The 12,918-nt window shown below is 51.5% G+C and overlaps 1 protein-coding gene across 1 annotated transcript; it reads left to right on the forward strand.

The window, feature by feature from the left end:
* The first annotated feature begins 5,431 nt into the window (after positions 1-5,431).
* On the forward strand, positions 5,432-6,395 carry DAND5 (DAN domain BMP antagonist family member 5). The gene is made up of 2 exons (XM_027850939.1): positions 5,432-5,857; positions 6,147-6,395. The coding sequence occupies exons 1-2, from the start codon at positions 5,432-5,434 to the stop codon at positions 6,393-6,395; spliced, it is 675 nt and encodes a 224-aa protein (XP_027706740.1).
* The last annotated feature ends 6,523 nt before the right edge of the window (positions 6,396-12,918 follow it).

A 12,918-nucleotide genomic window follows, 5' to 3' on the forward strand; every position in this document is an offset into this window, starting at 1 on the left:
CCTTCCTTCCTTCCTTCCTTCCTTCCTTCCTTCCTTCCTTCCTTCCTTCCTTCCCTTTTCTCCCTCCCTCCCTCCTCTCCCTCTCTTCACATAGGGAATCATACACTTACCTGCAGGTTCTCTGCTGAAAGGAATATAAATTTTGATTGCTGAAACTTGGAAAGATGTCCTGGGGCTTATGGGCTAGATTTCTTTTTTAAGAACCATACCTTAAACCCAAGTCACTCTGGCTCTCATTGATTGGCCAACAATAGGTCCCAGCCCAAGTCTCATTTGGTCATTGTTTGGGCTCTGATGGCTCAGAATGACTGTTAATAGCAGTTGTTTCTGTTTTTGCCAGAAACCCTGAGGGTCTTCCCCTCCCAGATTGATATTTTTTTTGGACTAGGTAAAAGAGGCCATTCTTTGCCTCATTTTTACCTAGCCTTGGTCACTGAATGGGCATTGCCTCAGACAAACTGAGACCTGGGAAAGACCTTAGCTTAAAAAGGTCAACGTCTCCCACTGCATCCAGGGCCATCTCCAGTCGTCCTGATCTATATCTTGCCACTGGACCCAGTTAGGTCTGGAGGAGAAGGTGAGACTGGTGACTTTGCACAGCCCTCCCTCACTTAAATCCAGTTCACTTGCAAGCTGTGACATCACCTTCCCAATGTCTTGGTCCTCTTTGAGAATGAAGGAGAAACAACAATTTCATATGACCTAGTCCCCCATCTCACGCAGCTACACACAAAATTGGTTATACCAATTGATCTTGCTTTCATCCACAAATGCACCATTTCCACATTCATGAATTCTGAAATTCTCTTATTGTAATCTATTGTTATTTCACCTCTCACTCTTCACTCTGCCTTGTAACCCAGATCCTGTTCTTCTTCCACTATGACCTTTAATCCCACCTATCAATTCTCTCTCTCTCTTTTTTTGGGGGGGGGGGCAATCAGGGTTAAGTGACTTGTCCAGGGTCATACAGCTAGCAGGTATCTGAGGCCAGATTTGAACTGAGGTCTTCCTGACTTCAGGGCCCCTGCTCCACCTAGCTGCCTCCCCCCACCCCCTTCCTCCATCCCCTCCTCGGTTCTTTACCAGGCCATCATCCCTGCATTAGTTACTCTCTCTTCCCTTCACCATCTTGATACCTTAGTGAACCAGTTCAACTTTATACCGTCCTCTTCTCCTAAGTTCCTTGCCCCCTTACCATATCACCATTTTGCCCTTCTAATCCTTAACCTTGGATCCCTTTCACCAATCCAGTGCCTATGCATGTACTGCTGAACAAAGCTAGAGAAAGTCACAAAACTGAGCCGACTGAGTCTACTACAAATTTATGGTACATAACCTCAACTGGGTCTTCACTGTGACAAGCCTTATCATAGTGACCTCCCTAATTAACTCACATACCTACTCACTCCTTCTCAAACTCTCTCCCCACACCCTCACAGCTAAGAATCTTGCCTCATTTATTACTGAAAAAATTAAGGTCATTTACCAAGAGCTCCCTGTCCTTTCCTTCTTGTCTCATATCACCCAGATGCCTTGTACTCTCTCTCTTCCCTTGTTTCATTTGAAAAAGTAGTTCTTCTCACCAAGGCAAACTTGTGTAGATACATGCACAAATATTCCCAATTCCATCCCTCCTTCTCCAGCAGACTGCCCCGTCCATTATCCCCACCTTCTCATTCACATTCAATCTTGTCTACTGGCTCTTACTGCCTACAGAACCTCGTCCCCATGCTCAGAAACCTTCCCATGATCCTTCCAGCCCTTCGAACTAGCTCTAGCTGCCATTGATTATTTCCAGTTTTGGTTGCAAGCTGTCTCCCCAATAGACTGTGAGCTCATTGAGGGCAGGGACTGTCTATTTCCAGTGCTGTGGAGCACACAGTGTCTGGAACATATTGACTGACAAGGGAAGGCCTCAAGTGTTTATTAAGACCTACTATGTGCCAGGCACTGAAGCAAGTGCACAAGGGCTATCATCAGCTGAGTTTTTCCATCTTGCCCAGGGTCATACAGCTAGTTAGGACTCGAATGGTCCTCCTAAGGGTCAGAGCTTGTTTTTTTCTTCAGGTTTCAGGATGGACAACACAGGAACTGGACTGTTGCAGGGGATTCCTTGGGAGATCAGCACTTGGGCCATGGAATGGGGGCAACAATTTCTTTTGGAGGGAGTAGGGAGTGTCTGAGCCCATGCTCATCCCTTAACCATGGAAGTTTCCTGATGTTAGAGCTTGGGGAATCATTTTATAGATGGGAACCCTGAGGCCTAGAAAAAGGAGGGGGCAGTTAGGTGGTGAAGTGGATAGAGCACCAGCCCTGGAGTCAGGAGGACCCAAGTTCAAATGGGGCCTCAGACACATAACACTCACTAGCTGTGTGACCCTGGGCAAGTCACTTAACCCCAACTGCCCTCACCAAAAAAAACCAAAAAAAAATTAAAAAAAAAAAAGAAAGAGGAAGGGATTTACTCAAATTATAGGTAATTAATAGAGAGAGGGGGAAGAAAAATAGGAGAAAGGAGACTGGAAGGAGAACTAAAGGAAAGAAGGAGGAAAGGAGGTGGGATAGAAGGGGACAGAGGGAGGGAAAGGCAATTGGAGGAGGAGAGATCCTCAGGGAGGAAGGCTGGAGGGAAAATGGAGGGGGTGGACAGTTGGGAGCCTCACCACCCTATGATGTGGGACAAAGCTGTAGCAGTAGGACCCCAGGGAAGAAGAGAGGGAAAATTGAGACAGTGTTACAGTTGGCTCTTCATCTGCCCCTTGGCTGAGGCAGCCAATGATGGACTTTGGAGCCATTTCTGGGAGACCTTCCTTTTCCTACCTCTTCTGTACAGAACTCATATCCAAATCTCACAGCTAGGCTAGAGAATGGGCAGGGAATGGTTCCTCTAAAAAGGGGAATCTTGGGCTTGAGATTTCAACTCCTTTCTGAGGGGGTCTCCCAGCCTCCCCAGATGTCTCATAATCTGGAAACCCTGGTCTCCTCAGACCTTGGACTTCCTTACATCTCAGGCCACTTCAGATTCAGGTTTTTTCTAGATCCCAGATCTTCCCAAATCTTAGGTCCTGAATCCAAAGTTCCTGGGCCTCCTTACCTCCAGCATTGGCTATACTCTCAAGGGGGAAATAATTAGCAAGTCTGATCCCAGCCTTGAGGCTCAGGGAGCCAAGGGAGGGCTTGGTGTGATGGTCATTAAAGTCCCACTGGGACTTAATCCTCCTTCCCCTTTGTTCCCCATGAACTCAGAGCCAAATTCAGACGTGGGCAGGTAGGCAGTACTCCTGGGATTAGGTTTAATTCTTTTTTTTTTTTTTCTGAGTGAGGCAATTGGGGTTAAGTGTCTTGCTCAGAGTCACACAGCTAGTGAGTGTTATGTATCTGAGACTGGATTTGAACTCAGGTCCCGGTGCTCTATCCACTGTACCACCTAGCTGCCCCTCACTTTTAGGATTATGCAAACAACCTCCAGGGGTGAGTAGCTCAGGGCCAGCTCCTTCATACGTTGGTTTCAGTGGCTGGGCTATAGAGTCCATAGGAGTAATCTCAAGGTGTCCATCTTCCAGACTTCTCTGTCCCAATCCTATTACATATATTTTCATTACACAGAAAAGGGAGAAAACATATAAAACTTGATTCAAGGCAACTGAACTAGGACCACTGGGGAGAATTCAAAGGCAAATTTTAGTTTTTAACCAGAAGCCACCTGAAAATGGAATGTGCCCCAAGAGGTAGTGAGCTCCTTGTCAGTGGAAGTCTCCGTCATTGACCCTTAGTCAATAAACATTTCATTAAAGCTGGAAGCGGCTTTATAGATAGATCCTTTGTCTAGTGCAGCTTTCTATTTTGTAGGTGAGGGTCCTGAAGCTCAGAGGGTGTTCTGATAAAGGATGGAAGACCCTGAGATGAGGGGTTATGGATGGGATAGTTGAACAGGGTGGGAGGTTGGATTCAACACCTAATCCAGTGCTGAGATTCTGTCTTTTCTCCAAAGGACTCGTGATGGAAAATGCTATCCACGTCCAAAGAAAGAGCTATGGAGTTTGAATGTAGATCAAAGCATACTACTTGCTATTTTTTTTCCCTCCTATTGAGTTTTGTTTCCTCTTTCTGCTGGTTCCTCCTATTGGTTCTAATTCTTACTTACAACATCACTAATGTGAAAATATGTTTAATAGGAATGTATATGTATAACCTATATCAGATTATGTGCCATCTTGGTGGGGAGGAAGGGGCAGAAAAATTTTAAACTCAAAAGCATATGGAAGTGATTGTTGATCAATCAAAATAAATTAATAAAAGATTTAAGAAAAAAGAGATTCTGTCTTTTTTGGAAGCTTCCCCTGCCCTGAGTCCATCCACGACATAAGTCCCAACCCCTAAAGGCTGAGAGGGAGTCTTACAAATCACCTAATGTCTCAAGACCTCTAGAGATGGGGTCTTACTTTGTGAAGAAACCTATTCACCTTTGAGGCAGCTCTAATGTGAACCCATCACACACCTGTTCTCTGCCCTTGCTTTGCTTACCATTTACTGAGGGCACACAGGATTTGGAAGCACTTGTGGGGAGGTGGGGGAGGTGCTCTGGTTCCTTGGTGTTCACAATCTGGGAGTCTGACTCTGTCCTGAGCATCTCATACTCTAGTGAATTTCTATGGATCGATAAGGATATGGGGAGGATTTATGAGAGCCAGACATAGGACGGTAGAGCGGGCTATGGTCACTGTGGAAGAAAGAGACCACCAGAGGGCAGCCTTCACTGTTCCTATCTGCACAGCTGGGAGCAGACTGCTGGGAACAGGGACCAGGGAATTTGGGGAAATGGGGAAGGCTGGGAGCCTTGGGATAGCGCAGTTCTCACGGCCTCTGGTCTCCTCACCTGAGTGTGAGATGCGGGAGGGAAGGTAGCGGGTCAAGCCCAATACCCCAGGATCTCCCCCAGCCTTCAGCCTACCTTCAGGACTTCTTGCCTCTGCTTACCACCTACTGGCCAGAGTCTTGGCTGACTTGCCCAGGGTCTCAACAGTAGTGAGAACCTGGCAGAACCCAGAATATTGGACTCCAAACCCAGAGCTCTTTCCACCATGCCTTACTATCTCCAAGCCTTTCAGGCAGGCCTCCCATGTTCAACAGCTTTAGACCACACACCTAGACTTGGGTCTGGGAATGTGACCCAAGGAGGAGTTGAGAGAACTCTGTGGGGAGCAAGGTGTGGGAGTGGGCACAAGCAAATTTGTTCTTTTCCCCTCCTGTGGGGCTTCCCATGGAGAGAGGTCTATTTAGAGTGGGTTTCCAGCTCACCCCAGGCTCCATACAACAGATGCACATAGACAGCAGGGTCAGTTGCTTTGAACCCTGAGCCCAGGTCCCAGCCCAAGTTATAGCAGCAGGACCCATTGGCAGAAGCTCGGAGGGACTGATGATTGGGAAGATGCTAGTTAGACAACTCACAGCTTTCCTCAGCCTGATGACTGGGGTTTGGTCCATCCCCCCAACATCCAAGATGTCAGCTCCAGTACTCAGGCCCTTGCCTTCCAAGGTTTTCCAAGGATCCAGTATTTACTTCCCATCTCCAGGGGTGGGCTCTGGAGATGGACCAGAGATGCTGGTGGAAAATGCCCAGACCTCCCCCTCACCCACCACCATCTCTCAAAGCTGGAAGACCTTTCAGGGCCTGAAAGTGGGAGGCGAATCATGGGAGCCACTTCATCCTGGCAAACGGGAGCTTCAAGATGCTTCAAGACTGAGCCCCCAGGTAGGGAGGCCACAGGAAGAGGAAGAGATGCCTGCTGTATCCCTTCCCCTTAGTCCCAAGGATGTGGTTCGGGAAACGTGCAAGGCTGTGCCCTTCACCCAGGTAAGCCTTCAGGTGGCGAGGCAGCAAGGGGCAGGAGAGTGGAGAGAAGGGACAGCTGGGCCTGGGGTTTGGCCTCATGGCCCCTCCTGGCCATCTGAGATCTGACTGTCTCCATCTCTGTGTGTCTCTGTGTGCCTCTTACTCACCTTCCCCATCTCTCTCTCTTTCTGTATCTCTGCCTCCACCTCTTGGCCATGTCTCCTGCTGTATCTCTCTTTTATTGTGTCTGTCTCTCCCTCTCTGGGTCTCTGCCTGTCTGGGTGTCTGTCCCTTTGTTCCTGCCCATTAGGTGGTCTCCCGGCCTGGCTGTACCTCCGTCCGCCTCCAAAACAAGTTTTGCTTTGGCCGCTGCAGCTCCTTCTACATACCCAGCGCAGGCCTCACCAGGCGCCACCTCTGTAACAGCTGCCTGCCCTCCCGACATCGCCGAGTGCCCGTGGTCCTTTGGTGCCAGGCAGTTGGCAAACCCACCTCCCGAAGGCGGCTGAAGGTGTCCACCTCACTAGTGGAGGCCTGTCAGTGCCACACACATGTGTGAACAGGAGCACATCGAGACCAGAGTGCTGCCTACTGGATGCTCCCATTAGCAGACATGCTTCCCAGATGGCCGCTGGAAGGCCTCTCTGGCCTATGTTGACCCTCCTGGGCTTCCTCTTCTCCCATTCTCCTTACGATGGTCCCTGGCCTGATATAATCCAGACCAGTAGGCCCGATGGTTCTTGGAACCTTGGGCCCAGAGAGTTGATATTTATTGAGATTTAGGTTGCCTGTAAAAACATAAAGGATCTGCCTGCTTGAAATTATCCTTGCCTGTGTCTGCTCATTCTCCAGCCTGGGCACAATGAGGCAGACAGGGGAGGCTGGGCTAGGCTGTGGATGCCAGGCCTTTGGGGAAAATTCCAGGTCTCCATAGGGGTCTTGGGGAGGGAGTATTGGGGTCAAACTGACCTGGAAACCTGGGCTATGGGTCAAGAGGTGGTGGGTGAGTAGGCATAGTGCTCCTTTATCAACCCTCCTTGTCTGGGACTCTGGAGGGAGCTGTTGGAACCTGGAAACTTGGGTTCTTGGTTAGGGGGAGGTGGGGGGGAGAAGTGGGGATGTTGCCCTTGAGGCAGTCCCCCCTGTCTGGGGCTGCAGGCTACCCCCGCCCACCCATCAGTGTGGGGGAGAAGGTGGAGGGAGCCGGGAGCTGTGCAGGAGCTGGAACAGGGCCCCCAAGCAGATGGCGGACGTCTGGCACAGGCGCGGGGACATGTGGTGATTCTGCCTCCTCACTCCCCTCCCCTGGCGGCCCCGCCTCCTCACCCCCCCCAGGAGTGGGGGTGGGGGGCTGTTCTCTACCCCCCTTAGCTTTCTCCCTTCCTCAGGAAGGGAGCCTCCCAGGTGAGGGAAGCAGGATGGGGGTGGGGGCAGCACCACCTGAGGAAACAGATGGATAGGCCAGGGCCAGACTGAGGACCTGGGAGCTGCCTGGAGGGGAAGAGGAAAAGGTTCTGTTCCCCTTCCAAGAACCCCTAGCCCCCTAACCCTCAGCTTTCTCATCCCTCATCTCTCATTCTTCCACCGAAAAGCTTTTATTACCAGTCTCCCCTCTTTTAGCTTCCCATGGAAGTGGAGGTTTCCAACCTTGCTCCCAGGCAAGTAAGGGCTGATGGACTTTGGCACCAACTCCTCCTGGCTTGGTGAGGCTAGCCTGAAAGGCCAGGGGGCAAAGCAGCAGGCAGAGGTGGAGTGGGAATAGGGTTTGCTGGAAGCTCACAGTGGTTGGGGGTGGGCCAGTTCCCAGGATTGATGTGATGATGGAGGTGAGAGGTTGGTATCTAGAAGCTGGACACCGGAAACACTGCCTTATGATGAACCATAGGCCTAAAGTCAGTGACCAATCCTTTCCATCTCTTTGGCCCTTAGGCTTCTGGGATTCAGCTGTCCTTGGCCCTCAACCCCTCTTTGCTTCCTGACTTAATGTAAAGAAAAACTTCCTGACAATTAGAGCTGTCCAAAAACAACTGCCCCAGGAGATAGTGAGGTCTCCAAACAGAGACTGGATGACCACTTGTTGGGATGTGGCTTAGGTACAGCTTGGAGATTTTTCCAGCTTTGACAGTCTGTGGTTCCGGGAGCTAGGGTCATAGGCCACATTTTCTTTCCATGGCAGGGAGGACCAGGATCTCCAGGAACTCAGCCAGTGGCAGGTATGCAGGGGACATTCTTGACCTGCTATCATCTCCCTCCCTTCTGCTCAGTCCATGCCTCTTGTGGGTGACAGAAACTGCCCCTATCCCTGAACTCCGCATGTATGCCCACATGTAGGACAGTGGCCTGGTGGCTTCCTCCCAGCTACCTGGGCCAGCACTGCCTACAGCCCCTCCTCCAGAGTTGGGAAGGATGTTGCTTGCTGTGCCCACCCTCTGTACCAGCTGGAAAACATTGTGTCTGGGGGTGTAAGGGCATCAGCGCCCCTTCCCTGGGTGCTGCCAGCATGGAAGGCCCCTAGTTCCAGGGCCTAGGAATAATGGGTTTGTAATGGCTGCTTGGGGAGTGGGGGAGGGGTGGTGCAGGTGGCACGGGAGCTGGCACTGCGGCTGCTAATCAGCTTTGCCAACACCATCTGTCATGGTGGAGCATCTGGGACTCAAGGTGACCCTGTCACCCCTGGTTACAATTACCAGTTTGGCATCTGTATTAAACCTCTACCAGCCGAGGCTGCTGGGCCTGGGGAATGCAGTGGAGCCTAGGCCTGGGCCCAGAGGGATACAGACAGGCAGAGATGCAGGTTGGTGGAGGGGGGGGGGGGCACGTAGACATCAATTCCACAGAGACCTGAGTTTAGTTGGTCTCATTCATCTCTTATGAAGGAGATGCCTCTTAAGAGAGGATTTCAGGTTTGGAGAGCAGACTCTCATGTGTCCAAGTGTACTTGTGCATGTGTGTGCCCTAGGGTGTGCATGTATGAATGCATACATTTGAGCATAGGTGTATTGGCCATATGTGCGTGCATGTGTTCATGCACGGATGTCTATACTGGGGCATGCATGTATTGCACACATGTGTGGGTATGTGCATGTCTGAGTGTGCATGTCCCTGGGGGAAAGGAACAGGTGGGTGATTACAAGTCGGGGGACAGTTATACCTGAGAACAGTATATCTCTCTGCCTTCTCCAACTCTTTCTTGCCTCCTAAAATTTTTTTCTCCTCTAAAACTTCCTATTTCTCCCTTCTCTCCCTCTTGCTCTATTTGTCTCTGTTTCAAGTCTCTCTGTCTGTACCTATTTCTTCCTGCCCTGTCTCTTTGGGGGTGCCAGCAATAATCTACTGGGAAGGTCTCCCTGGGATGGTTCTAGGTCTGGGACAGGCTGTGTTAGTCCCTGGACTCCATGATAGGTTAAGCTCTGGGTTCTCAACAAGGTTGGCTGCTATGTGCTGAATTTGAGTGAAGTTGAACTCTGGGGCTCTAGAGCTCTGGGTTGGGTAGAACCCTAGGCAGGGCAGGGCTGAGCTCCGGAGGCTGGTGCAGGGACATGCTGTGGACACCAGGGGCCGCCATTGTCCGAGATTTGCTCCCGACCTCGCGGTTTAGGCCGGCCTAGGAGCCCAGGGACCTGGGACCCACAGCTGGTTGAGGCAGGAGCTGTTGGGGACCGTGTTTCTGACAGCTGCACTCTCTTTCTCACTTTTCTCTGCCCCTCTTTATTAGCTAGCAGAGCCCACAGTGTCCCATCCGAACATCCACAGCTGGGTGTGGCCCCCAGCATCCCTGATTTGTACGCAGAGTGTGTACATATACTGATAAGACAAGCACCTTCACAAACTGATCCACACAAAATTTACACAAACACAAGTACAACCATACAAAGGACCACGGGCACATGCTCACACGCGTTCACCCACAGGTAGCCGCAGAGCCACACATAGCATGACCCACTGCTGCATACGCTTCCACAGAGACACCTTCCTACTTGCACACACATACTATCCTCGAAGCCATGCATATATACGCAGGCACACATGCTTCTGAAACCATAAGCCTTCTTTGCACACGTTCAGGTTCCCCTCTCCCTGGGAGGGAGAGGCCCAGCCTGGACCACTCCCGGGGCAGGGGAGAACCCAGGAATCTTGCCACCCACCGGCTTCCCCTTCACCCCCTGCCCACCTCCCAGATTCAAAACCCGGGGGACGCTCCACTGTCCCTTCCGGGATCCCCACTGCCAACTCCGCCGCCGCCTCCTACATCTGCGCCCAATCTGGCGTCCTGGCGTCCGGCACATCTGCCCGCCGAGCCCCGGAGCGCGGCAGCCGTGCAGCCATCTGGAGCCCGCGGGCCGTGCCGTGCCGGGGCGCACAGGGCGGGGGCGCGCGGGGGGTGGGGTGGGTGCAGGGGTGCTGTGTCTGGGACTGAGATGAGAGAGAGAGAGAGAGAGATTCAGACATAGAAAAAGAAACATTCATTCAATAAACGTGCTGAAGTCTCCCGTGGGCCAGTGTAAGGAATTTGTGGGGCACAGAGAGAGGAGGGAGTAAAGAGGAGAGACACACAGAGACAAAAAGAGAGGAAGAGGAGGAGGAGGAGAAGGAGGAGGGAGAGGGAGAGAGAGATTCAGTAAACATGTGCTTAAGTCTCCTGTGGGCCAGGTCCACAGTATTAGGAATTTCGGAGGAAAGAGAGAGGAGGACATAGAGGGGAGAGAGAGACACACAGGGACAGAAAGAGATTGGACAGAGAAAAGGGTAGAGGCAGAAAGACATTCAATCCCAGCTAACATTTGCTGAAGCCTCCTGTGGGCTAGAACCTTGATAGAGACTCTGTGGGACAGAGCCAAGGACTGGGTTAGAAAGAGATGGAGGCAAAGAGACATTTATTCAACAAATATCGGAAAACCCTATGGCCTAGGACTTGTGCTGGGGGATCTTGGTTGTGACAAGGACAAAAGTAGAGGCAGAGAGAGGAAGACATACAAATAGATTGCAAATGTCTGCTGAACTGGGCCGGCCAGGCCTGGGCTAGGGGCTCTTGGGGACAGAGGGTCAAAAAGTAAAGGCAAAGAGAGAGACAGAGAGACATTCATTCTGTTAGCATCTGATGAGCCTCTCGTGGGCTGGGCTGGCCCGTGCTCGGGGATCTGGGGGTGACAGAGCCTCGGAGAGGACGCAGAGGAGGGCAGCGAGACCCGCCCACGCGGGATGGAGAGCGGAAGCAGATGGTGACTCGAAGACGCGGGGGCGCGCTCCTCCGCCCCGCGCGCATGGGCGCGCGCCGCTGCCAGGAATCCCCGGGAGCGCGCCAGTGCGCGCGCGCCTTCAGGCCCATTGGCCGGGTGGCCGATCCCCAGGGACCCACAGGCCCGACCCTCCCTCCCTGTATCCCTGTCCCGTTTCTCGGTGTCTCTGGATCTCTCCGAGTCTCTGTGGCGAAACCTCAGCTCCTCCTCCGGGCGCCGCTCCTAACAATGGCCCGATTCACGCGGTGCCCGCCGGCTCCATGGCAACGCCCCCACTCCCTCCCTCCCTTCCCCCGCGCACGGGCAGCGCGTGCCAAGAAGATGCCATGGTTACGTCAAAGAGGAGCCGCGAGCCCCGGGCGCGCACTCTTAAAGGAGACCAGTTTCGCGGGCACGGGAGGCTGGGGAGGTGCTCTACACACACCCGCCAGCAGAGGGAGTCAGAGGTCGGGGGGGGGTGGATGAGGAATGGGGAGAGAGGGCCGGTCTGGGCTCTACGCCCGCCCCCAGCGAGCGTGGCTCCCTGCCCACGTGACAGGCCTCAACGCTCTGTCGTGGGCGCGGGTGGGTACGTGTGGGTACGCCTGTGCGCGCGTGAACGGGCACGGTCTTCTCAGACCGTCCCTCGTGGGACACGAGTGTGGTGTACTGGGAAGAGCGTCTGGACCCGAGTTCAAATGTTGCCTCTTCCACTTGCTTCGCTGTGTCGGAGGCTTCGGTGCTCTGCAGAGACCTTAATTTTCTAATCTGTAAAATGACATGATTGGACTAGATATTCTGCGAAGTCTTTCCTAGCTTTGAATTCTGTGAACTACCTAGGGAGGGCACAGACGTCTCTCCCTGTTTTAGCAGCAGTTCAGAGTGCTAGGGATTTGGATTTAGGAAGCCTGAGTTTGAGTTAAGTACTGCCCAATTACTACAAGATTCTAAGCTTGATCTTGGCCTAGTCATTTCCCCTCTCTGGGCCTCAGTTTCCTCATCTGTAAAATGGGACAATAACTTTTGAATTATCCATCTCCAGGGTTCTTGTGAAGATCAAATAAAATATGCAAAGCACTTGGTTAAAAAAAAAAGGGGGGGAGGTTAATATCAGCCTTTAATACAGGGGGAACAGAAAAACTTCCCACTGGTTAAAAATAGAAATGCTGCGGGTGGGAGGGGAGGGTATTTCCTGATACCAAGTCTAGTATGCTTTTTCCTCCCACTTGAAGAATAAGTAGTGGGAAGGAGGAATCTGCCACTATGTTTCTGCATGTACCATCTCCTAAGGAAAGCCTCCCCTAGAATCATCAGCAATGAACCTGAATTGCTTGCTCTTAAAATGTAGAACTATAGGACTTGGGTGTGGAAGGTATATTAGAAATTATCCCCTCGATTATGGGATCATAGGCTCCAAATGGAAGGGGCCTTAAATGGCAAAGCTAGGATTTAACTCCACAGTTCCTTCGCAAATATTTTGTATTATGTGACTGGTTATATGTGTGTGTGTGTGTGTGTTTTACTGAAGCTGCCAGCCCCTCCTTTCCTAGGTGACCCAAAGGGCTAGTGTCTACTTTCTGCCTTCAGGGAAAAGAAAGGGAACAAGCACTTATTAAAAACACCCATGATGTGCCAGTGTGTCAAATATGTCACTTGATCCTCACAACAATCCTGTGAAATTATATTATCTCCATTTTACAGATGAGGAAACTGAGTCAGAAGTTAAGTGAATTGTTAATTACACTGCTACTAAGCTTCTGAAACTGGATCTGAACCCAGATATTCCTGGCTCTAATCCTGGGGTGAGGAACCTACAGCCAGTCCATGGCTCTAACCACTGCACCACCTAGCTCCTTCTAAAAACAT

The sequence above is a fragment of the Vombatus ursinus genome, unplaced genomic scaffold, assembly GCF_900497805.2.
Source record: "Vombatus ursinus unplaced genomic scaffold, bare-nosed wombat genome assembly UNPS02009173.1, whole genome shotgun sequence".
Taxonomy (NCBI): domain Eukaryota; kingdom Metazoa; phylum Chordata; class Mammalia; order Diprotodontia; family Vombatidae; genus Vombatus; species Vombatus ursinus.

Coding starts and splice junctions, on each gene's coding strand:
- DAND5 (XM_027850939.1), top strand. CDS start 5,432: ATGCTAGTTAGACAACTCACAGCTTTCCTCAGCCTGATGACTGGGGTT. Junction 5,858..6,146: donor AGGCTGTGCCCTTCACCCAG/GTAAGCCTTCAG, acceptor CCTGCCCATTAG/GTGGTCTCCCGGCCTGGCTG.